General features: G+C 33.0%; 2 protein-coding genes across 3 annotated transcripts; one reads left to right on the forward strand and one right to left on the reverse strand.

Moving 5' to 3' along the window:
- The first annotated feature begins 4,923 nt into the window (after nucleotides 1-4,923).
- LOC123226855 (ATP-dependent Clp protease proteolytic subunit-related protein 1, chloroplastic-like) lies at nucleotides 4,924-9,480 on the forward strand. 2 transcript variants are annotated; one of them, XM_044651375.1, is made up of 9 exons: nucleotides 4,924-5,233; nucleotides 6,347-6,462; nucleotides 6,570-6,773; nucleotides 6,889-6,993; nucleotides 7,225-7,287; nucleotides 7,572-7,683; nucleotides 8,774-8,835; nucleotides 8,905-9,087; nucleotides 9,178-9,480. In XM_044651375.1, exons 1-9 carry the CDS (start codon nucleotides 5,011-5,013, stop codon nucleotides 9,265-9,267), a joined length of 1,158 nt encoding a protein of 385 aa, XP_044507310.1. In that variant the 5' UTR covers nucleotides 4,924-5,010; the 3' UTR covers nucleotides 9,268-9,480. The 2 variants fall into 2 exon arrangements, with proteins under 2 accessions (XP_044507310.1, XP_044507308.1); XM_044651373.1 differs by having other exon boundaries at nucleotides 4,952-5,335.
- Nucleotides 9,481-10,169: 689 nt separating this feature from the next.
- On the reverse strand, nucleotides 10,170-21,355 carry LOC123226856 (mitotic checkpoint protein BUB3.2-like). The gene is made up of 9 exons (XM_044651376.1): nucleotides 21,136-21,355; nucleotides 20,925-21,055; nucleotides 13,009-13,091; nucleotides 12,200-12,466; nucleotides 11,975-12,050; nucleotides 11,434-11,514; nucleotides 10,837-10,915; nucleotides 10,635-10,735; nucleotides 10,170-10,556 (listed from the first exon to the last, which is right to left on the reverse strand). Exons 1-9 carry the CDS (start codon nucleotides 21,256-21,258, stop codon nucleotides 10,469-10,471), a joined length of 1,029 nt encoding a protein of 342 aa, XP_044507311.1. The 5' UTR covers nucleotides 21,259-21,355; the 3' UTR covers nucleotides 10,170-10,468.
- Between the last annotated feature and the right edge of the window lie 3,250 nt (nucleotides 21,356-24,605).

The following is a 24,605-nucleotide window of genomic DNA, read 5'->3' on the forward strand; positions in this document are numbered from 1 at the left end:
ATAAAATTTGGTAGATATAAATAATTATTATATTTTGTTAAAAGTAATAAAAGATTATTAGTAAATTATTTTACCTAAATGCCCTTGAATATAATTATTTTTAAATATTTTTTATATTATTTGTCATATTAATTAAAAATAAATTTATTTTTGTTTCAAAAAATTAATAAATAATAATATAATTATAATAAAATCAAGATTACCTTGATAATATTTAAATACCTAAGGTGAAGGTGGTAATCAGATTACCACCTATATTATCTGTCACGTCAGTATTGGTAATAGAAGATTATTATAATATTTTATTACTGACAAATCAAACAAGAGAATAAAAGATAGATTACCAAGGTAATCTTCAAAAACTGAAATCAAACGGCCCCTAAGTGTGAATACAAATAGAATTGAAACATTTTTTTAGTCGAATTTAATTCGAATAAAAAATAATCTAACTCTTATTCGTTGAGTCAAAATTAAAAATAATTTAAATTGAATCAATTTGAGTTAAACTAATTTTTAAAACCAAATTAATTTGATTCGATTCGATCCTATCTAAGTTCATTACAGATTAAATTCCCAAGTTTGTCCCTTACTATAGACAGGTATTATGCAGTAACATCACCATCATTGGCACCTAGGTTATAGCAACATGAAAACAAAAATGAGGATATTCCACTTTGGAAACAAACAAAAAAAGGTAAATATTAGTATCAATTAATTAATTTCGTAAATTTATATTCTTTTTTTGTCTTAAATTACGTACATACGAAGCTCGATCAAAATGATAAATAATTTTTTTAATTTAAATTGAATTATTAAATAAAATTTCAATCCGAATTTGATAAGTTAAACAAATATTAATTGGGATGGTTGGGTGGTGTACAGAGTAAAGTGTACAGTACGCAACTTGGCTCTTTTAGAAGCGATGGACACGTGGCAGTCTGCAGAGTTAACTGACTTGCATTGTCACATAAATAAAGCTGTTAGCCGTCCATTGATTGGGAGTGTCTGTGTAGGGACGCAACGTGGAGAAAAATAAACGTGGTTATGATGCCACGTGGCGGAGCGGTAGTTGAAGAACGAATCTGCTTCAGAATTCTAGTGGGTGCAGTAAGGTAGGCCCTACAATCTTCTAATTCAATCTCACGTGTACACATCTATTTAAGTGACTTAATTGTGAAGAACTGTATGAGTTAGATGTTGCACTTCAATAATTCACATGTACACTAACTCTGAAATGTGATGGTTTCCCTGATACTTTATCCTACTTTATCATCTTTTATACTACTTTATACGTTTGTTATCCTACAAATCAAAAGCGCATTCAAGCTTTCGAACATTAAAATTACCGCATACATAGTATTTGAAAAATTGACGTTTGACATGGCGTCATAGGTTCAGCCAATCGGGTCAGTAGAAAACAAACGACCAGGTCAGGTCAGGTCAGGTCAGTTGCGCAGCCTTGGCGTCAAAGCTGGGATATTTTGTGCCGTGTGTGAATGCATACAAGTAAAGGTAATGAAGTCATGCCATGCCTCACATCACACGAATCAAAGTAAAAATAAAACTTCCCAAGGAACTCTACTGGAAGCTTCAAGAAACTCGCATGATTTGTTTTTAGTTAGCTGTTTAAGAACACGACTAGTCTGGAATGTTAACATGTTCACCCACGCCCTTGGGATCGCTTGATTCGTCTTCGTCAATCTTCTATCCAGACTTAACAACTGGAGTCCCTATGCAATGTTTTCAAAATGGAACGGTTTGGAATTAGTAATCACACATAATTAGGGGTGTAATTAGTTAACTCGAACTCCGCCTAATGACGTAACAAACAAACTGGTCGAGCATGAACTTTGGGATTATCTGACTTCTGCCGATTTAACCCAGTAAGCTTGCTGGGCGGTGGCATGGTAGGAGCCTTGCCCACGCATGGAGGCAATTGGACAAGTCATAAGACAAAGCATGGTGACGGATGTGACAATGTAAATTAAATTTCTGTCGTCTCTTTCACAGTTAACATATGCATATTGAGTCAAGTCCCACGTTCTGTAATTGTATTTAGGCCAAACGACTATTTCCCACCCAAGGTTTAGCGTTTTCTCAAATATCACCCCTTTAACTATGGAAACACCAAACACTCACCCATGACTGGTTAGATTTAACAGAACTCTAACGCCTAAAAATTTAATCTCATTTTCCCCCCTAAAAGTTTAAAAACTAACATTTTTTCCCTAAGCTAAGTTTGAAAAGATTGCATTTTCCCCCCTAGGGTTTATTTCCAAACCCCTCCAATTTCCAAACCCTTCTCCGTCGCTTTCTCCGGCGCCATCACCGGCCGTCTTCCCCTCCCAACGGTTTCTCTTCCACCGACGACCCCTCTCAACTTGACCTCAACGCATCCGATGCAGAGAGAAGCCGTTTGGGAAGAGAAATCATCTTCCCAGACGACGAAGACGAGATCGATGGATCTCGTCTTCGTCGTCTCGGAAGACGATTGTCTTCTCAGATGAAGACAACTCGTCTTCCCAACGGACGACGAGTCGTCTCGTCGTCTTGTCTTCATCTGGGAAGACGTCGTCTTCCCAGACGACGACGATGACTGGGAAGACGAAGAACTTCGTCTTCCCCGACGAAGTTCTTCGTCTTCCACAGCTTCTTCGACTCCGATTGGAAGTCCAAATGGGAGGAAAGAGATCTCCGGAAGGTGAGGATGCTTCGGGAGGGAGAGACCGTCGGCAATGGAGCCGGAGACCGTCGGCAATGCTTCAGGAGGGTGAAACTGCGATTTTTTAAAACTTAGGCTGGGGGGAATTTTAGTTTTTAAAGTTTAGGGGGGCAAAAATATTATATTTTAGTTTATTTTTAATATTCTAGAGAAAATGACAATTTTACCCTTATCACCGTTAGGGTTTTGTTAAATCTAACCGGTCATGGGTGGGTGTTTGGTGTTTCCATAGTTAAAGGGGAGACATTTGAGAAAACGCTAAACCTTGGGTGGGAAATAGTTGTTTGGCCTTGTATTTATGAAGTTTTTTTATTGGCCAAACGACTATTTCCCACCCAAGGTATGCTGTAATGACAAGTTTCCCCCCTTTAACTATGGAAATACCAAACACCCACCCATGGCCAGTTAAATTTAACAGAACCCTAACGCCTGAAAATTTTATCTCCTTTTGCCCCCCTAAAGTTTGAAAAAAAAAATTTCCCCCCAGCCTAAGTTTAAGAAAATGGCAGTTTCACCCTAGGGTTTGGTTTTGAAATCTCCGGCGACCTCTCCGGCTCCGTTGCCGACGGCTTCTCCCTCCCGAAGAATCCTCTCCTTCCGGTGATCGGTTTCCTCCCATTTGGAGGTCCGATCGTCGCCGGAAAAGCGGTGGGAGACGAAGAACTTCGTCGGGGAAGACGAAGTTCTTCGTCTGGGAAGACGAAGAACTTCGTCTTCCCCGACGAAGTTCTTCGTCTCCCACCGCTTTTCCGGCGACGATCGGACCTCCAAATGGGAGGAAACCGATCACCGGAAGGAGAGGATTCTTCGGGAGGGAGAAGCCGTCGGCAACGGAGCCGGAGAGGTCGCCGGAGATTTCAAAACCAAACCCTAGGGTGAAACTGCCATTTTCTTAAACTTAGGCTGGGGGGAAATTTTTGTTTTCAAACTTTAGGGGGGCAAAAGGAAATTATATTTTAGTTTATTTTTTAATATTATAGAGAAAATGACAATTTTACCCTTAACCCCGTTACTTTTAACTGGCCATGGGTGGGTGTTTGGTATTTCCATAGTTAAAGGGGGGAAACTTGTCATTACAGCATACCTTGGGTGGGAAATAGTCGTTTGGCCTTTTTTTATTTGGCAGTTTCCAGTACAGTCAGTTTTGACAATTCATTTCAGTTGAATAAGCAAGAACATATTGATGTTCAATTCAAATAAATCAAGTTTAAATGTAGGTGGTTTTAGCAGCTTTCTTTTTTTCATCTTCTTTGATAACTTTTCTTTCTTTTTTTCATCTTTGCAGATCCTTCTTCCTCTCTAGCTGCTTTTTTTCAGGGAAATTTTCATCAATTGAGTGGGTCAAACTTTGTATTAAACTGATTATTTTAAATTTTAGTTGGGTTTGATCCGGCAGTTGTTTGGTTTTCAATCCAGACCTACATAGCAGCGGGGCTGCAATGCAGTAAGTGTGGGCCTGGCTCAGATACTAAGGCCCGGCTAAACTTAAGCTTATGTAGTAACATTAGACTGTTCTACCAGCAAAATTGGGTCAATTTCCCTTTTTCTAGCCCAATGCTAACCCCAAAGAATTTAGGTTAGTGTTTTTACTTTTTAGTCCTTCTTTCATCTTTATTCAAAGCTTTCGTTATTAAAAAAAAAAAAATCACAAATATGAAATGATAATAATTATCGTAACTTATGTTTCTCCCACTCTAAAACTTAATTTTTGTATTATAAAACAGAGAAAGTGACTGTTTAATCCATGCCAAAAAGGCAAATTTCACCCTTAAAGTTTTTTAAATTAGGTAAATGATTTGAAAAAAAAAACTGAATTTTATATTTTCTATTAAAAATTAAAATTTTTAACTGAAATAACTAATTTTTCAGATTTTTTATAAAAATATTAAATTTTCAATATTTTTAAGTATCAAACAAACATAAATATAATAATAGTGAAAATTTAATGTATTTATAAGATAAATATGATAGTTGGATATATCAGCTTCTTGTTATTTCTAAATAATTTAAAGACATTTAACACAAAAAAGGGTAGAAATGGAATAGCGTAATATTATAGAACAGTATAAGCCATCGGATGTGGTCAACATTACTCTTGACTGCAGTATTTTCATCACATCCAACGGTTCAAATTTCAGGGCACAAAGCAAGACCCGAACCGAACCCATTTTCCCATGGATTCGCTCAGCGGCACCCTGCCCCGGGCACTGCTGTTCGAATCATTTACACACAAATTACTTCATCTTCTTCCAAACTGAAAAAAACCTCGGTCTTGTCTTGTTTCTCTCATGGCGACTTCTCTGTTGTCTCCACTTTCATCACTCACCAAAGAGCTTCCGAGTCCCATGACCGCTCTTCCAAAATCTTCTTTTCTCTCCAACACCAGGGTCTTTAACTTCACCCCTTCTTCAAAAGCAAAACGCAGAGTTGAAAGGTGCTACATAACTCCCCGGGCGGAGTCGCTGGACCACATTCCCAAGCAATTCAGGGAACAAAATCTGAAGGATGGATGTGGGTTTTCGATTATCATCTCTTCCTTTTTACGTTCCTTCTTGTATATTTTACCGGTTCTGGTTTTTGATTGTTCAAAGAACGAATTTTTATTGGTGATATGCAAGCTAATCCATTTCCCATTATTTACTCTTGGATTTGAATTGAGCGTATTATTGGGTTGCTTAATTCGATATTGTTTTATGTATGTGTAAAAAGAAAAAAAAAATTATACAACTAGAAGGGGGATGATATCATGTATATACTTTTCAAGATAATAGGATTGTATGCAGAAACTCGATGATTAGTCTTAAAACTGGAGTAAGAAATTTAAGTCTTTCTGTTAGAAATCATTTTTATTGTGTTGGAGAGCTATTTAAACATGTAATGATGAAAGTTTGGTGGCTTTGGCGGAAGGATAAATTTGGAATAAATAATTGGAATGGGGAGACGGTAATGTATGAGTATGAGCAGGCTAATGTGGGATATTAAAATTAACCTTTTTTTTTCCCCTCTCTTTTTGATTTCAGTGAGGTAGATAGATTTCCAAATTAGAACTATGGCATCCATCACCTGGTTATTCTGTGGAACTTTAACTTTGGAATTTGAAGTATTATGTCCATATAAACTTGGTTTTGGCACACTGCAGAATTAGAGAGTAACCGTTTGAAAGCTTTAGTGAGTATTTCTCCTATAATTAGGTTTATGGAATTTTACATCGCATTTGAAGTATGATCATAAATAACCCATTTAGCTAACACTCATAGATGCATTTTGGTGGATATCATGTGATGGGATTTGGTATATCTGCTCCATGAACTTTTGGATCTTAGTGATTTTTAGTACCCAAAATATTTGGTTTGAGAGTAATTTGTCTGTGCTCATTTGGACACCATTTTTCTGATTATCATTTGGACTCATGTATCCCCTGATTAAGCTTTGCTATTCTTGTACTCTTTTCTGTTAGTTTTTGGTAAAATTTATAAAGTAGAAAGAAATGTCTCATATTAGAACCAGTGAAATTATTGTTGTATTGATCTTATTTGATCTTCTCATGTATTTTTTAGTCACTTCAAATTTGTTTTATCTTCAAGAAAGATTCATTCAAGTATACTTCTAACTTCTTTTTTGCAGTGACGGACAACTACAAGAATGTTCCTCAGTATCTTTATGGCCTTAGTGCTTCACAGATGGACATGTTCATGACAGAAGATAACCCTGTTCGCCGGCAATCTGAAAGAGTTACTGAGGTTCTTTCTTCTTTCATGCTTTTTGGTAAATTTGAGTGGATTAGTGATGGTGTATAACAATGAAAAATAATAACTTGTTAATTGCTGGTTAAAACATTTCCTTACAGGAAAGCATTTCTTCTGCCCAAAACTATTTGAACAATGGGGGCATGTGGAGTCTCTCTGGCATGAATGATAGGGGTCCTTCAAAGTACAGTATGAGTGTGAGCATGTATCGAGGAGGGGCCAGAGGATATGGAAGACCCAGAACTCCCCCTCCTGATTTGCCATCTTTGCTTTTAGATGCTAGGATATGCTATCTGGGAATGCCGGTGAGTCTCTTTACCATGCTGCATCACCATTCTGGCTTAATATTTGGATTTTACATTGCCATCTCCTTTCTGTTTAATCCAGTGCACCATTCTGATAATTTACCCATCACTGCAGATTGTACCTGCAGTGACTGAGCTTCTAATTGCTCAATTTATGTGGCTGGATTTTGATGATGCTACCAAGCCTATATATTTATACATAAATTCTTCTGGGACACAGGTTTGTAATGGAAGCTCTTAATATATATATATATATATACATATATACATACATACATATATACATACATACATATATACATACATACATATATACATACATACATATATATATATATATATATGTATGTATGTATGTATGTGTTGATGTAGAATCAACCATCATAGCTTGCCGGAAATGCCTCCTTTTTCTGCTAATCATTGGTTAATACGGTTTTGTCATGTGATTTAGAATGAGAAGAAGGAATCTGTTGGATCTGAAACTGAGGCATATGCTATAGCTGACGCCATGGCTGTAAGTTTTTTTTTTTTTTCCATGGCATGTCTATGACTGTCATCTGTTCAAGGAATGCATATCTTGGGCCGTTATGAGTGATTTTATTTTGTCAACACTTTTTGCTCAAAGTCAAGTTTGAATCCTGCTAATATTTCACCATACTCTTGAAAAAACAGCTCCCTTTAGAATTCGATTTCTATAATGTGGTTTTAGATTAATATTTTCTTTTTGTTTCTTTCAAGTAATTTGATTTTGACCTGCTTTATGTAACCTCTGCATTTCTTTTTTTATTTTTTCTGAAGTACTGCAAATCAGACGTTTACACTGTGAATTGCGGCATGGCGTATGGTCAAGCAGCAATGCTTCTATCTCTTGGGACGAAGGGTTATCGTGCTTTACAGCCAAATTCCTCAAGTATGAATCAACTTCCTTTTAAGTTTTATAGAGTAGCATGGATTTTAGTGAATAATTCTAATGCTGTATAAGCTTGTGAGGGGGACACTGTTTCCATCTTCTACTTCATTTGGTCAATGAACATAATTGGATAATCAGCTTTTACTTTGGCATATCTTTGTAATCATTTCTTAATTCAATTTTCAAACTAAATCTCCAAGCAAATTGTTCTACTATTTGATTGCTAGAATAATGACTGTAAAGAAAAGAATTTTGGAAATGGTTGACGACATTGAAATGGATGAGTATTAATTTTATGAGACCTTAATAGTTGTGTGAGAATGATAATGGAGAGTAATGAATTGCTGGAGGAAGTTTGAGCATTGGTGAGGCAGTTTGTCGATCACATACACCATTGACATTATGCTTCAGCATTGTATGACCACTTCTCTTCCTTCAAAAACATTAGTTTTGATTCTTTTGAAGTTTTAGAAATCATTCATTCGTCAATGGTCCCACCTAATCAGATCACTTATCACTTTGTATGTGCAACCATTTGAGGACCTGCATTGAGGATTCGACATGCAACTCTCTGATATTAGTAAATATAATTGGTTTCTTTGTATTGTTTGCCTTTTTGAATAGGGTTGATAGTGTTTTTTTTTTCCCCCTACTTGGAAGTAAATGTGGTGCATCAACCAAGGTGCTGGTCAAAACATGCATTATTTTTTTTAAGCATTGCCTGCAAAATTTTTACATATTTTTCCCTTTAGATTTGTCACAATGGTATCTCTTATATTAGAAGAACCTGAAAGCCAAGTTTATTTTTTCCACCCTCGTAAATTATATCTCGTTTTTTCAAAACACCCTTCAAATTTTGTTTAATGTGACTGAATCAAGCAAGACGGGCTCTGTTGCAACAATGATGCCTTTTTCAATCAGCCAACGTCAAGACCTGCAATAGAATCCTTGAATAATGCTTATTTTTTATCCCCAACCTTTCCTGGGGTGGCAACCTTATAATACGTTAACGTCGGTTGCTGGTCACTGAACTATTATGAAGTCATTTTTGTTACCTGTGGCTTCTTATCATCTTAATGTTGAATTGCAGCAAAACTTTACTTGCCTAAAGTCAGCCGATCAAGCGGGTCTGTCATTGATATGTGGATTAAGGTGCTCCCTCCCTTTCTGTGAATCTCCACTTCTTTCTTTGAGTTTTTTTCTGAACACAATTGCATTCAGGCCAAAGAGCTCGATTCCAACACCGAATACTACATTGAGCTACTAGCAAAAGGAACAGGCAACTCCAAGGAAGAAATTGCAAAAGACATTCAGCGACCTAAATATCTACAAGCACAAGAAGCAATAGATTATGGCATTGCAGACAAGTTGATCAGTGCCAGGGATACAGCGTTTGAAAAACGGGTAATGCTCTCGCTTCTTTGATTGCAAGCTTATTCTTTTTCATGTTTCATGTCATGTCTCTGTTCTTATAAATGATTTCTCTCGAGACAGGACTACGATAAGCTTCTTGCTCAGTCAAAAGCCATGAGGCAAGCAGCAGGAGGGGTAGGTCCACAGGCAGCTCCTTCAGGGTTTAGGTGATTACAAAGCTGTAATGTATGCGCTTAATATATACATAGAACAGATATTAGCTCATGAAATGTTTGTTTCCATTTGTGATGGAGCCATTTGCTGTAGTTGGCGCTTCTGCTGATCTATAGTAATAATGCAGACAGTAGTGGTGTTTATTGTATACGTTGTATCTGGAAAATGGGTTAAAGTTAAAAGTTCTTCCGCGAACATTTGGAAGGTGAATTTTGCCTTGCCTTAAAAAGGGTGAATTTGAGCTAAGTTGACTTAGATTTAAATCTATTCAAATTGAACTTATTAGTTTAGCTTGAGTTAAAGGGTTTGATGATGATTCCTTACCAGAACTTTTCTTTGAAGATTATTCTTTTTTGGTTTCTTCTCTTTCATCAATGACTTGTGATCTTCTTCAGTGTTACTGTTTACCATTCGAATTAATTCGAACTTGAATTTGAATTTACTGTTTCAACTTCAAGCTGAACTTAAGCTAACTTTTGTTCAGGTTTTGCTCAATTTGAATCACACTTGCGTGGCTCTTATATGGAGAGATAATTTTGCATTTCATGCTCTTAGGGGTGTTAATATTGTTTCATGTTCTTGCGTGCAAACTAAAATAATTAAGCAAATCCAGGCACTACACCTAAACCATTTAAGCTCGAATCAAATAAACTAAATTTGAATCAATATAAATATTCTAAGATTGAGTTAGTTTAAATTAAATTGTTTTAACTATATTCAAACCTTAGTTCTTTTAAATAGGAATTGATCTCAAATTGAGTCTTATTTAAACTTGATTCAGATCAAATTTAACCTTAGGAATAATTACCTTCTTTTAGTCAGAGAGGTAAATCTATTTCATAATATTGTTTAATCAAAATAAATAAGGTTTAGCAAGAAATTAACCAAGAAAAGAAGACTTCAAACCTCCGTAAATTTATCATCATTGCATTAAGTTGAACCAGAAACCTACACGAACAAAGAGATGAGAGAAAGCAAGACGATTTATCCCAACAACTATGCTAAAAAGATTAATTCACAAGATTGTAAAATTAAAGAAAGGGTAAAAGAAATTGCAAACTATGATACAGAATCAGTTATCAGATTAAATTTTGACAAGCTTCATCAGAAGAAAATGAGGAAGCCTTAAAGATTACCCTAATTTACCACGTATTTGGCAAAAACTATAGAACAAACACGGATGATATCTCAACAGAAATTACGCTGGAGGGTTTGGGAACACTTTTGGCTTTGGCTTGACTTCTATTTCGTTTACACTGCGTACAAATATAGCATCTGGTTCATGTCTGCAAAACGAACAAACACATTTTAGGCTTTAGCAAATATGAAAACCAGTGAGAATCGGAAAGGGAGTAATTTCTTACGGCTTATCTCCCTCTTCGAACGTGTAACTTGATGCCACAGCCAGAAGACGACCATCTCTGCTAAATGAGAGTGCAGCAACACTTGATGGGTATTTTGAGTACTGCAGAAGAGTAGCACGAGGATAATAATAATACACAATGTTTTCCCCAGGTCAAATTTGATAATCATCCGAAACAATTACAAAATAACACAACTGTTTACCTGATACAGCCTCTTTTTGTTGTTTCCATCCCAGACATTCACAAAACCATCGCAACCTCCAGTAGCAAATGTACCATAACTGCAATTTAATTAGAAGCAAGTATGAGCAATCATGTGAGTGCACAGAAGAAATGCTGAGTTCATAGAACAATTTGTTTTAAAAGTCTTGAGTCAACCCTTTAGCCAACTCTCAAGTGTACAAAACTTATACTAGATTGTATCAATTATATCATTTTTTCAATTTTTAAGCAAGAAAAAAACTGATGTTTAAAGGACTTCACATTAAAATTCACAAATGCATATTTCACAATTCAATTACTCAGATTAGGTTATCTACATTTAAGCCAAACATACTCTGAAATAGGGAAGAATTTCTTTATGGGAATTGTGCCGTGCCAGTGGTGTATTGGCTTTCATTCCGAGTTGATCTTACTATTAACTAATTTATGGGCAACATGACTACCATATGTGCAAGAAATCATTTGATTTGAACCATCCAACGGAAATAAAATGCTCAACATAATGTTATGAGACCAGGATCTTAAAAAAAAAAAAAAAATTGCAGTAAAAATTCAATGACACGACTTAGAAACTTACATAGGGTGAAATGCAATGGCATTTACTGGATAAACAATGTCTCTTCCAGCCTCTGATTTTCGGTGACACTTAAATGCATATCTGCACAACTTATAAAATCATTACTATACAGTTAAACAACAGATGAAAAGAAAAGACATTCTGTGCATAACAATAAGTAAAAGCATACATGCATCTCTGTCCAATATTGTATCATCATAGGGGAAAAACTGTATAATGACTCATATCCAGTCGGTGATAATTGTACAGATCAACTCAGAGAGTGTCAGTTGTAATTAAACTAAATCAGTATAATATAATAGACCATGAAAAGATAAAGAAACTCCAGATTTTCTGAGAAGCAGAAGAGGTTACCCATAATTTTATTTAAGATCATAATTTAAATTTCAAAGTGGAGAATATTTGAGAGCTCAATTCAGCAAGAGAAAAAAGGGAGAACCAACAATTACCTCAGTTATATGAATTACAGAACAAAAAAAAAAAAGGAAATACAACAAAGAGCTATCAATTTTATATCGTAAAAGAAACAATTCACACATACTTTTTGGCTTGACTAGCTTCTGACAGATCAAAAAACTCCATTGCAACCCGTCCTTCAACAGAACTAAGAGCATATCCTGCATACAGTTATGTGGATGAAATAATATAATGGCCTAAACTGAAAAAAACTAAGGGCAATGATTAATCATGGAGACAATAATAATTAGACCACTATCAATCTTGAAGCTCTAGTATGTCCTCCCTGTGATTAAGGAGTAACTTGCACCTGTTCCATTGGGATAACAGTGCACACATCTAGTCTGATACTTCAAAGAAGATTCCCTCCTTTGCTCAGGTTGAGACATATTTCGTAAATCATACACATTTACATGTCTTCCTGCAGTTGCCACAACTAGACGATTCCCAACAAGTGATAAAGAGTAAACACGCTCAGGTTGAGGGTACGTTCCAACAAGAGTGCGTTCCTGGCCGCTTGCACCTCTAGGATCCCAACACTTGAGAGTTTTGTCCCAACTACCAGTAATCACTTGCCCTGTATGCAATAAAAATACAGAACGCAACACTGTGGTTTGAGAAATTTCCACACAGAAAAGCAACAGAAGATTAACCCTTCCCCAATCCTATGCACTCAATCACCAATGAAACAATTCACAGTGTCATCACAAGTCATTGTAACTAACTAAAACAGGACATAAAACAATATGATGACAATGGCATCTCCAAAATGACACTGAATATCGATTAACAGTAACCATCTGATACATTAAAGCATATAATTTTAAATTTTTATATTGATCAACTATTAAAACATAAATGGATATAGCACTTTAAATTCTACAAACCAATACTACACCTGTATGCATGTCACTACGCTACAAGAGTTTATTCAAAATGCATGTTAATCATATGTCCATTGTTTGAAAATATCAAGTCCTTTTACAGTTATCTCTCAAAGAAAATCCAAAAGAAAATGACATAATTAATCAAAAACATCAGTCACTCAAATCACCATAGAGCACCATCAACAAGCACAGCAAATTAAATAATAAAGGAAGCTAGTGAACTATAACTGACCTGCCGCATAAGAGTACTCAACACAACGAACAGGTGCATCATGCCTTCCCAATATATCCTCTTTGCCATGGTTGAAAACTAACCTGAATCATTGATATGACAATCTTAAGCTAGACAAAATACTCCAAGAATGTAATTCACACAACATATTAAGAAAAATTCAGATAGCAGAGATGCATCTCATAGACAATCAGTTGTAAAAAAACACAAATCAGATTCAGTTTAGAAACCACCTTATATCTAAAGTATCAATTGGTAATAAGAAATTGCAACCAATCATATGCAAATAAAATCCAGTTTTTTCCAACATTCACACGGACAACCATCGGTATCAAGAGATCAGCACATGATTCTCACAACCAATGAGTCATCATATGTGATCAAAAGAGAGAACAAGTGAGGGAAGGTGAGATGAAAACTAATTCCCATGGTTCAAAGAACAAACCAAATTAATATAACAGTCGATTCATTGACTGGGCAAAAAGAGTCAGATAGATCTGGCCACTTTTCATGAATCAATGGTTTCGATTCGAAACCAGTGATTCACGGTAAAAAAAAAATAAGAACCCTAAATCAAAACCATTACAAGTTGGTTCGTAACTGATTTAGAACCAACATTGAACCGTCGGTTCCGGTTTATAGCCTCGGTTCGAAACACACAGTTTCGATTCATGGCTCCAATTTAATTTTTTAATTAATAATTATAATAATTAAAAATTAAAAAAATGTTTGGATTTAATTTTTCAATTAAATTTCTTACGTATCCTCTTGGGGTTTAAAAGAATCAAAACTTACGTAATTCTCTTACATTCAAGTACCCAATAGCCGACGATACCTCCTTACCTTATCATTCACCTCCGTTTTCTTGATTATTAGTTCCCGTCATCGAATTATTCGTAGTTAAATCAAGAGATTCTTTATTGAAGTCTACTTTTATATCTTGTCGATGTAATTCGGCTCTTGTCCAATCATCCATGCATTCTTGGACTTCAATAGATTCGGGAGTCAAACTCGATCGTCTCTCGTCCAATATATTGTCCCCTTAACTAAAAGTTTGTTTTACTACAATAATTGATATCGGTGCTGCTAAGACTTGTTTAGCAATAGCAACTAATGTTGGGAAGATTGACGCATGCTGACTCCACCATTCTAAAACTAAAAAGTTTTTACCTATATTGCTATCACTAAACTCAAAAGTAGTGGTTAGATAAATTTCTAGCTTCAAGGTGAAGTCTGATGTTCCTCTTGATCTTTTGTCCCTTTACATCATAATACGATCATCATAACTAATATTTTGGGTTCGTGATAAGACAATAGGTGCATTATCAAATGAAATTGAAAAAATTTTAAAACTTAATCTATATTCTTCTAATATTCTTTTAATTATTCTATATATATTATCGACCGTATACCGATCTCCAAACGCCCTAAATGTTAAAATTCTTTTTTGTAATTGAAATTTATTATCTATCCAATAATAAATTATACCCATATAAGAATAAATTTGTCAATGACCACTTTACATATCACTACATATAGACATACGTCTATCTAAATTTGTAAATAATTGAATTAAATTTTTTTGTTTTTTATATAAACCTAATAATATTTTTTTTAATATGTTTCTACGAATAGTTTTATGTACAAGATTCAATGCACTCTTATAATAATTATTAAAACCTAAATTTTCATCAAAACTAAATGCTAAGTGATCTATTGCTACTATTTTTGCAAATTCTTTTTTACTTTTATTATCACTATAAATAAATAGAGATTTATGTAGAGCACTATATTCAGTTATTTGTGTTTGACCTTTATTTTGCCTAATTTTTTTCGGATGCTTCAACTTCAAGTGTCTTTTGAATGTCCCATATCCAACTCTTTACTTGAATTTATAAATTTGCTTACAATAATTGTAAGCAACTTCAAAATTACCATCTTCTTTTTGTATTTTTTTAAAATGAATTTTAAAAATATCGAAGGTAAGAATTTTTTGTGAGTGTTATTCCTTCTCCATTTGTTGTTGTTGTAGTTCCACCTCCACATATTGACTCACTTCCTTGTATTGAAAAATCTTCTACAAATTGATCTTCATCCATATTTGATGTATATGAATATTGACCAAATCTCTTATTACATGAAGAATTTTCACTACTTGTTATTTTTTGATAATAAATAAAATTAATTATATAATTAATTATGAAAGACAATAGGAAAAATAATAATAATAGATAATAAATAAAATTAATTATAAAAATAAATTATATAATTAATTATGAAATTGTATAATAGAAAGATAATAATAATTAAATTATAGAAATTAAAATTAAAATTGATAAAAATAAAGAGAGAATTTAATTGAATTTGAAAGAATTTGATTAAAAGATTGAGAAAATACTGAGAATTGAGAGAATAACAAATGAAAATAAATAAATGAGAGAGTTCAAAGATTAAGTGAGTATTTATAAGTAAAATTTTTTATAAAAAAAATTATTAGGCCTAACAGCCATATTTGCAACTACTGCAAAACAAACTTTGCAGAATTTGCAAGGGACCAAATTTAAACTTTTTTTAATTTAAAAAATAAAAAAATTTAATGATTTTCATTTAAAATTAATAAATTTTTTAGTTAAATTATTGAACCACCGATATGAACCGGTGTTTCGACAATTCAAAAAAAGAAAGACCTAAATTGAACCGTCAAAATCTGATTCTAGTTTTATATGGGTTGATTCATGGGCCAAACTGGCCTATGGCCAAGACTAGAATCAGACACTTTGGTAGATTTGAATGCATCTATGAGTTTCTTCGATATTTCTTAGACATAGCAAGAATGGTTTCGGTCCATTACCCTGAAAATCATTGTCAAGGAAATAAGGGCATTCTATCATGCATTTGTTATGTCAAACAGCAGTCATCAATAAAAGATGCAGCATTAGATGACAAAGAATCAAGGTGCTAGATCAGCTCACTATGTTTAAGCTAACAGCCCTTTGAAACTTGCCTTGCATCCACTTCTTTGTTACCGTAATCCACTGCCAGATACTCTGCGGTTGGTATTAAAATTTTACAGTTAAAGTTATATCTGGGGAGGTGATGAAATGCAACAACATAAGGTAAGATTTTTGTCATCATCTCTTATTCACATACAAGTCATTTCATATCTTTATTACTCATAAAATCGAACACAGTTGTGTTACACTGTTGTTAGATTCGTAAAATAAGCATTGTGATACTTATGTACCTTGGCTTTGTTGTTCTTTCTCCCTTTTATGTTCATCTCCATCTTTAAAAGTATTGTCAAAGTACTACCCAGTTCCACCTTGCATCCCACTCTCTACAAGAGAGAGAAAAAAATGGACAAAGTAACCTATAAGCATGGTGGTGCAAAACAAGTGGAGATTGTGTTCTTCTAAATTCCCTTATAACTAGATAGTACATAATATTTGCACAAATAGGAGGCAGCCTTTAAATTTTTAACATAGTGTAAACAAATCCTACCGAAAAGCTAAGCCGATATTGAAACATTAACTACCATATAACTAGCCTTCCTAATATCATAGAGTTCACCAGTGTTGGACCCTAACATAAATGACCAAAAAAACAAACATGAAATAACTTCCATTTATTATAGTATAAAGCACAAATCAAAATTTCAAACTTAATAAGAAAAGGTATAATCAATGGTTTATAAGAAAATAAAAAGTCATTGAGTTTCATAGAGATTTAACCAAACGACATAAAGAGATCATGCTTTGAAAATAGGCAGAAACCTAATTTAAGTTCATAAAGGTTTGTAATTAGACCAGACATTCACCTTAACAAAGGCAGATCACAACGAAAAAACATAAAAACGCTCAAAATTTATAAAATATAATCATCTAAACTAGTCCTGGCTACAAGCTGGTTTAGCCCGTGAACCAAATCGGAATGGACCCGTGCAAAACCATAATCGGCCTAAACCAAAACCAAATTCTGACAGTTCTATTCAGATTTTTCTTTTTATAAACCATCAAACCGTTTGTTCATGAACTGATAGTTCAATTATTTAATTAAAAAAATTTATTAATTTTAAATGAAAATCATTAAATTTTTTTATTTTTTAAATTTAAAAAATAAATAAATTTGGTCCCTTGCAAATATGGGCATTAGACCAAATAATTTTTTATATAAAATTTTACTTATAAATACTCACTCAATCTTTCAACTCTCTTATTTATTTTTTCTAATTTGTCATTCTCTCAATTTTTAATACCCTCTTAATCTTTCAATCAAATTTTCTCAAATTCAATTAAATCCTCTCTTTATTTTTATCAATTCTAATTTTAATTTATATAATTTAATTATTATTATCTTTTTATTCTACAATTTCATAATTAATTATAAAATTTATCTTTATAGTTAATTTTATTTATTATATATTATTATTATTTTCCTCGTTATCTTTCATAATTAATTATATAATTTATTTTATATAATTAATTTGATTTATTATCAAAAAATGACAAGTAGTAAAAGTTTTTCACGTAATAGGAGATTTGACCAATATTCATATACATCAAATATGGATGGAAATCAATTTGTGAAAGATTTTTCAACACAAGAAAGTGAAAGTTAATATATAAATGTGGAGCTACAACAACAAGAAGTAGAGATGAAACAACAACCATAAAAAATTTTTACCTCGGATATTTTTAAAATTCATTTCAAGAAAATACAAAAAATAATAATAATAATTTTAAAATTGCTTACAATTATTGTAAACAAATTTATAAATTCTAACAATAAGATAGATATAAGACATTCAAAAGACACTTAGAGTGGAAACATCTGAAAAAAAATTGGATAAAATAAAAGTCAAACACAAATAAACAGGTATGATTCTCTACATAAATCTCTATTTATTTATAACGATAATAAAAGTAAAAAAGAACTTGCAAAAATAGTAGCAATAGATCACTTAGTATTTAGTTTTAGTGAAAATTTAGGTTTTAATAATTATTGTAAAACTACATGAAATCTTGCATATAAAACTATTCCTAAAAACACATTAAAAATTCATTATTAGGTTTATATAAAAAACAAAAAAAAATTAATTCAATTATTTACAAATTTATATAGACATGTGTCTACATATAGTAATATTTAGAGTGACCGTTGATAAATTCACTCTTATATGATATAATTTGTCATTTGATAGATAATAAATTTCAATTATAAAAAAAAAAAAATTAGCATTTCAGGTATTTGATGACCGACATACAACCGAAAATATTTATAGAATAATTAAAGAAATATTAAAAGAATCTAAATTAGTTTTTAAATTTTTTTCAATTTCATTCGATAATACAACTGTAAATACGGGCTCAATTACTAATTTAACAAAAATTTACAAGACCAATTTAGGTGATAGATTTTTTTATATTAGATATACATATCATGTGTTAAATTTATGTATATAAAATGGTTTAAAATATCTTAATAATTTTATTAGTTTAATAAAAATAACAGTTTCATTTTTATGGACACATCCCCAAATAATAAAAGAATGTGATAAATTTTGTAAAATACATAATAAAAAACCAAAAAGATTTCCTAAAGATATCTTGGAATTCAACATATGAATTATTCAACGAGTTTTTTTATTATAAAAAATTATTGTGTATATTTATTTCACAAAATATGTCACAAGTTATATCGTATTACAAATATTAAGATATTTGTAAGACAATTTAGACATTTTAAGAAATTTTAATAATGTAACTTATACTTTGAATGAGATTTATTATTTCACTTCCCATTTGTTTTTAAATAAAACCCTTAATATTATTGAGGTTTTGCAAAGAAACCGAAAAAAAATGTTATTTTAAAAGAAGTTATTTTTTTAATAAAAACAAAATGTTTAAATTACTATAAAGAAATTCCAGAAATTTTTTTTGTTGTTTGTTTTTTTAATCCTACGTTTAAATTAGATGACATTACAGATTATTGAACATTATATTATGAACGCATGCAATTAAATTATGAAGATGAAGTTAATATTCCATTGACTATAACTATCATTATAAATTTAATTAAAAAAACTTATGTTGAATATTCATTAGTTTATGGGAACCAAGGTTATTCATCTTCTTCTCTATCACTTATTGCCCCATCACCAACATAAAATATTAATTATGGTGATCGTATTATGATACAAAGGCACAAAAGACCAAAAGGAACATTAGATTTCACCTCAAAGTTTGAAATTTATCTAACCATTACTTTTGAGTTTGGTGATAGCAACATAAATATAGACTCTTCAGTTCTAAAATGGTAAAGTCGACATACATCAATTTTTCTAATATTAGCAGCTATTGTTAAACAAATCGTAGCAACAACGACATCAACTGATGAAGTGGAACAAATTTTTAATTAAAGGGCAATATATTGGTCGAGAGGTGATCAACTTTGGCTCTCGAATTTATTGATGTCCAAGTATACGTGAACAATTGGACAAGAGGCGAATTACGTCAACAAGATATAAAAATGGACTTCAATGAAAAACTCTTAATTTAACTACGGATAGTTTGATGAGAAGAACCAGAAGTCAAGAAAGTAGAGATGAATGATAAGGTATGAGGGTACCGTCGGCTATCAAGTATGCGAAGGTAAGAGAAATACATAGGTTTTGATTATTCTAAACCTCAAGAGAATACGTAGACAGTTTAATTGAAAAATTAAGTTCAAACTTTTTTTAATTTTTAATTATTAATTAAAAAAAGGGAAAAAGACAATTTTCCACCCAAGTTTTAGTCGAAATTTCAAAATCATACCCACGATAAATAAAAAACTCAAATACTCATCCATAGGGTAACTGTCGTCCAAATTTTTAATTAAAGACAAAGGTAAAATCGTCATTTTACCTATAAATCTTAAAATTTTGAAATTTTTATTTTTTTCCTCCTCAAGTTTTAAAAATTAACATTTCAATCCATTCTCAAAGTTTGAAAAGTTTAGATTTCACCCCTAGGGTTTGCTTCTTCCCCCAGCCACTATCAATCTAACTGACGATCGACGCTTTTCACTATCTTCTATCTCCGACTACGAATAAGAATCCTTTATTGTCTAGATCTAGACGATGAAGCGTTGTCCAAATCTACAAGAAAAGACAAAAAATGACGTTTCATCGTTGCTTTTGGATGACACGACTTCTTGCAGACCTGGACGATACTTCGTCGTTCAAATCTAAATAACTAAAGGTCGACCTTTATAGCCGGAGATAAAAGATTAGTAGAAAGCATCGGTTGTCGATTGGAATAATAATGGTCAAAGAAGAAAACAAACCTTAAAGGTGAAATCTAAATTTTTCAAACTTTGAGAATAGATTGAAATGCTAGTTTTTAAAACTTGGGAGGTGTAAAAATTTTAAAGTTTTAAAGTTTATAGGTAAAATAACAATTTTACCCCTATCCTTAACTGAAAATTTGAATCGCAGTTAGTCTATAGGTGGGTATTTGGGTTTTTCAACTCCGTAAGTATGATTTTGAGATTATGCTAAAATTTAGATTAGAAATAGTCATTTTCCCTTTAAAAAAAAAATCGAGATTATGAATCGAAACCGATAGTTTAATGTCAGTTCTGAATTAGGGTCATAAACCAGAACTAATGCTCTATATCAGTTCCGAATCGGTTACAAGCCGAGCTATAATGGTTTCGGTTCAAAGTTTTTATATTTTTGAATTGTGAACCGGCAGTTTCGAACCAAAACCACTAGTTCATAAACCACAGCCAGGCCTAATCTGAGCTCATGCACCCATCTTAGAACTATTTTAGTGATACACGTGAGAATTTGAACTTTTGGCATCTTATTAATAAAACAAGGCATGAAATTTCATATTAATGAGAAACTGTAAGAACGAGAAGAGTATACTAACCTTCTCACAGTATGGTCGGCGCTGGCACTGAAGCCAGAGGAGTCATCATGGAAGCAGCAATCAAGGACGGGACCGCCATGCATGAACTCTCCTCGCAGAACATTTGCACTCGCGTCGTACAATCTCACACTCTGAATCACCGATCAATCCAATTCGTTCATCAAATTTATAAACAGGTGTTGAGAATAGAGATAGGTAAGTGAGAGTGTACCTTATCCCATGAGGAGACGAGCAGGTGATCGCTGTGGTTGGAGAAGCGAACGTTGGAGATCCCGTCGGCCGGCGGATTGATGAGCTCGCGCCCGGAGGTAGGAGGCGGATGGACAGCCGTCATCGCCTGATTGGTTAGGGTTGTGCTGCGGGCGAGAGAGGGAAGGAGATTTGAAATTCTGGAGGAAGTGAATTCTTGTTTCTTGTGAGATTTTTTTTTTTTAATTTTATTTATTCAAAAAAATTTGAATTTAAAATGTTAAGGCTTAAGAGTGGGCGAGTGAACTTGTCTTGTTTTGGGCTTTTGTCGTTAAACAAAGTAGGCTTATTGATTGGTTCTAACTAAAGCCCACAATTTGAAACACAATTCGTTGACCCAAACTAAGATGACATGATTCGTTTATCCCCGGATTATTAAATGCCCATACTATATTAAATTAAATTCTTTTTTAATGAAATTTAAACTGTTATTCCCATATTTGGACTGTCAAGCCATGTGATTGAAGAGGATTTGAACTTTTCCTCTCATATTTTGAATTTCACATTTTTACCACTCAAATAATACCTTCTCATATTTTCCAAACGGGAAAAGGACTATTTCCCACCCATTTTTTAGGTCGATTTCAAACTGATACTCACGACAGGTCAAAATCCACTTTTTTTACTCATGACTAAACTGTCGTCCAATTTCTCAGTTAGAGACAGGGGTAAAATCGATATTTTATTGTTTAAAACCACAAAACTTTAAAATTCACCATTTTCCTCCTCCAGATTTTAAAAACTAACAACTCAATCCATCCTCAAAGTTTAAAAAGTTTAATTTCACCCCTAGGGTTTGCTTCATTCTCCGGCCACCACAGACGGCCGACCCATTCCACCAATCTCGCATCTTCGACGACAAAGGACAACGAAGGACGATCCTTCATTGCTCAGATTTGGACGACAATAGACGAAGGATGACGTTTCGTCGTCCTTCATCGTCGCGTCTAGACGACGCAACGAGCGATGAAGGATGATGAAAAGTTGTCCTTCGTCATCTGGGTGGAGCAACGAAGAGAGATCTCTTCGTCACATCATGTGACGAAGAGATCTCCGTCTCTTCGTTGCACCATGCGACGGGGAGATGTAGATCTCTTCGTCACACCACCGTCGTCGTACCGGGAGAAGGAGGAGGTAGGTGACGATGTCGGAAGATGAAGTTAAAGAATGTGGGTGAAACTGTTATTTTTGAAAGTTATGGGGGGCGGCTGCGTTTTGAAAAATATGGAAACCTTAGGTTTGGGGATAAAAATGTTACTTTTTAAAGTTTAAAAACTTTAGGTAAAGGTGAAATGTTAGTTTCTAAAACCTATGGGGGGGTGAAAAATAATAAATTTTATAAGTTTTTAATATAAACAATAAAATAACTATTTTACCCCTCTCTTTAACAGCAAAAATGGACGGCGGTTTGGTGATGGGTGGGAAAAGTGGATTTTGATCTGTTGTGGGTATAGGTTTGAGATTGGGGTAAAAAATGGGTGGGAAAATAGTACTTTACCCTTTTCCAAACTAAACCAACTCTCTTGGCGGTGGATGCCATGATTAGTATATCCTTCTAACCTGGTGGGTGGCCATGTGCACTCTCTCTGATTACTAATTAATTAGAGACAACAATTTAAAAAAGAAGAATATCTTCATGGACATTTAGGCAGTTTCTGGATTCGTTTTCTCACTCAAATGTCCCCCACTAGTTTAAGCTTCATTTGTATTATGTTTCTCTTGTGTCTCCCTACTTTGCATTAACCAATCAATTGGATGACCCTTTGAAAATGATGATTCTGAAAGGAAATTCATATTCATAATGCCATTAATGAGCTGGGAAAATTAAAATAATCAATCTTTAACTAAAAGTGACGGTCTAATCAGATTTTTTTAACATGTGTGACATAATATAAAATTAGATGTGTTATATGGTCAAAACTTTTCCTCAATCATACTCATTAGTATAATGTTTGTGGAGATGATCAACGAAAAGTAGACAAATGTCATGCCAATTTATATGTGGGTATAAGATGTAGACGATACAAGATCTCATATAGAAGTTGTAATATGGTTTTTATATTATATTAAAACTAATTCTTACAATCTCAATAATTATAATCAAAATACAATTATTTTTATATTATATCGGAATCATAATAACACTCATTAAATCACGAAATTACGCACTTTATCTAAAAAATTGTACATCTTATTGTAATCTTTATTAGTATAAATTTTTATATCACTCAAATAATATCGTTATCATTGACATAAACTACTAATTTGTTGGATCCACCACATTAAAAATTAAATATCTTTTGATCTTGTCGTGTCTCTTCACACCATGATGAAAAAGAATCCCTTCGAGATTTGGCACAAAGGGAATCAAGTCCTTCTGAAGAAATCTTTTCTTTTATTATAAAAGAAAGAATATTGGAATATCTACCAATGTTTACATTTAGTTGATTGGGTCAACAATCACTTGAGTTTTTACCCGCACTTCATTGCCATTGTACTTATTAATTTACACAATCCTTCATATTTGTATGGTTCATACATAGACTTTGATTGAGATGTGTAATCCACTCAAGTCAAGCAATATTTGGATTTGAGTTTGATTCGATGACATTAAGATAAAGTTCAACTTTATCAAATTCAAAAGTTATTGACTTAAGTTTAAGACAGAAATAATTGACACAAATTTAACTTAAAAAATTATATTTACATATACTAATTTATATATTTATAATTCACCTATTTTATTCTAAGTAAAATACGAAATTTAAAATGTTTAGAGATTTTTTTAGTATTCTACCCAAATTAAGTCATGAATTCATGAACTCGTAGAATTAATGGATAGTAAAATCTTTTAAGTATTTTATTGATACTCATATATTATATTAATCAAATCATTTTAAATTAATATATAATTATTGAAACTTGTTTAGCATCTTTTCATGAGCCTACATCTACGTTTCCAACAAAAAGAAAAATGAAATTATAGATGGCCTGATCTGTAGACAATAAATATTGACTTTGAAATGTGGTTGAGTGACCTGTTTCATTATAAATACCAATAAATGCAGAGAAGAAGAAGATGAAGTCTAGCACTTTTGTAGGGATGTGCTCTAGTGGAAATATGAAATGTTGTTGCCATTTTTATATAGAAAATGATGAATCATTTTCTGCTTTTCTTGATGATTTTATGTGGAGAAGGATTCTTGTCTCTTTCTTCCTCTTTCTCTCTCTCCGAAAGCACATGCAAATACACAGAACTGGTTAGAGCTAAGCTTCTGAACCCAGAAGCTGATGTAAGACTCAGCTCAGTGAGAATCTCTCCCACTTTTTAAAGAATCAAAGATTGAGAAAATATGAACTGTAAGTAAGTTTAAACAATGTACAAAGTTCATTTGTGTACATTTTGGCAGGCTGCAGGGGTGGAGTTGAGGC

Source organism: Mangifera indica, chromosome 10 (genome assembly GCF_011075055.1).
Source record: "Mangifera indica cultivar Alphonso chromosome 10, CATAS_Mindica_2.1, whole genome shotgun sequence".
Classification (NCBI taxonomy): domain Eukaryota; kingdom Viridiplantae; phylum Streptophyta; class Magnoliopsida; order Sapindales; family Anacardiaceae; genus Mangifera; species Mangifera indica.

What these genes read in the sequence shown, in the direction of transcription:
- LOC123226856 (XM_044651376.1), bottom strand. Translation starts at nt 21,258, where the DNA reads ATGACGGCTGTCCATCCGCCTCCTACCTCCGGGCGCGAGCTCATCAAT. An exon ending in GCCGACCATACTGTGAGAAG is followed by an intron (nt 13,092 to 20,924) that starts GTTAGTATACTC and finishes TCAATGATTCAG; the next exon opens with GTTAGTTTTCAACCATGGCA. An exon ending in GAAGCTAGTCAAGCCAAAAA is followed by an intron (nt 11,515 to 11,974) that starts GTATGTGTGAAT and finishes TAAGTTGTGCAG; the next exon opens with ATATGCATTTAAGTGTCACC.
- LOC123226855 (XM_044651373.1), top strand. Translation starts at nt 5,011, where the DNA reads ATGGCGACTTCTCTGTTGTCTCCACTTTCATCACTCACCAAAGAGCTT. An exon ending in CGAATTTTTATTGGTGATAT is followed by an intron (nt 5,336 to 6,346) that starts GCAAGCTAATCC and finishes TCTTTTTTGCAG; the next exon opens with TGACGGACAACTACAAGAAT. An exon ending in TTTACAGCCAAATTCCTCAA is followed by an intron (nt 7,684 to 8,773) that starts GTATGAATCAAC and finishes GTTGAATTGCAG; the next exon opens with CAAAACTTTACTTGCCTAAA.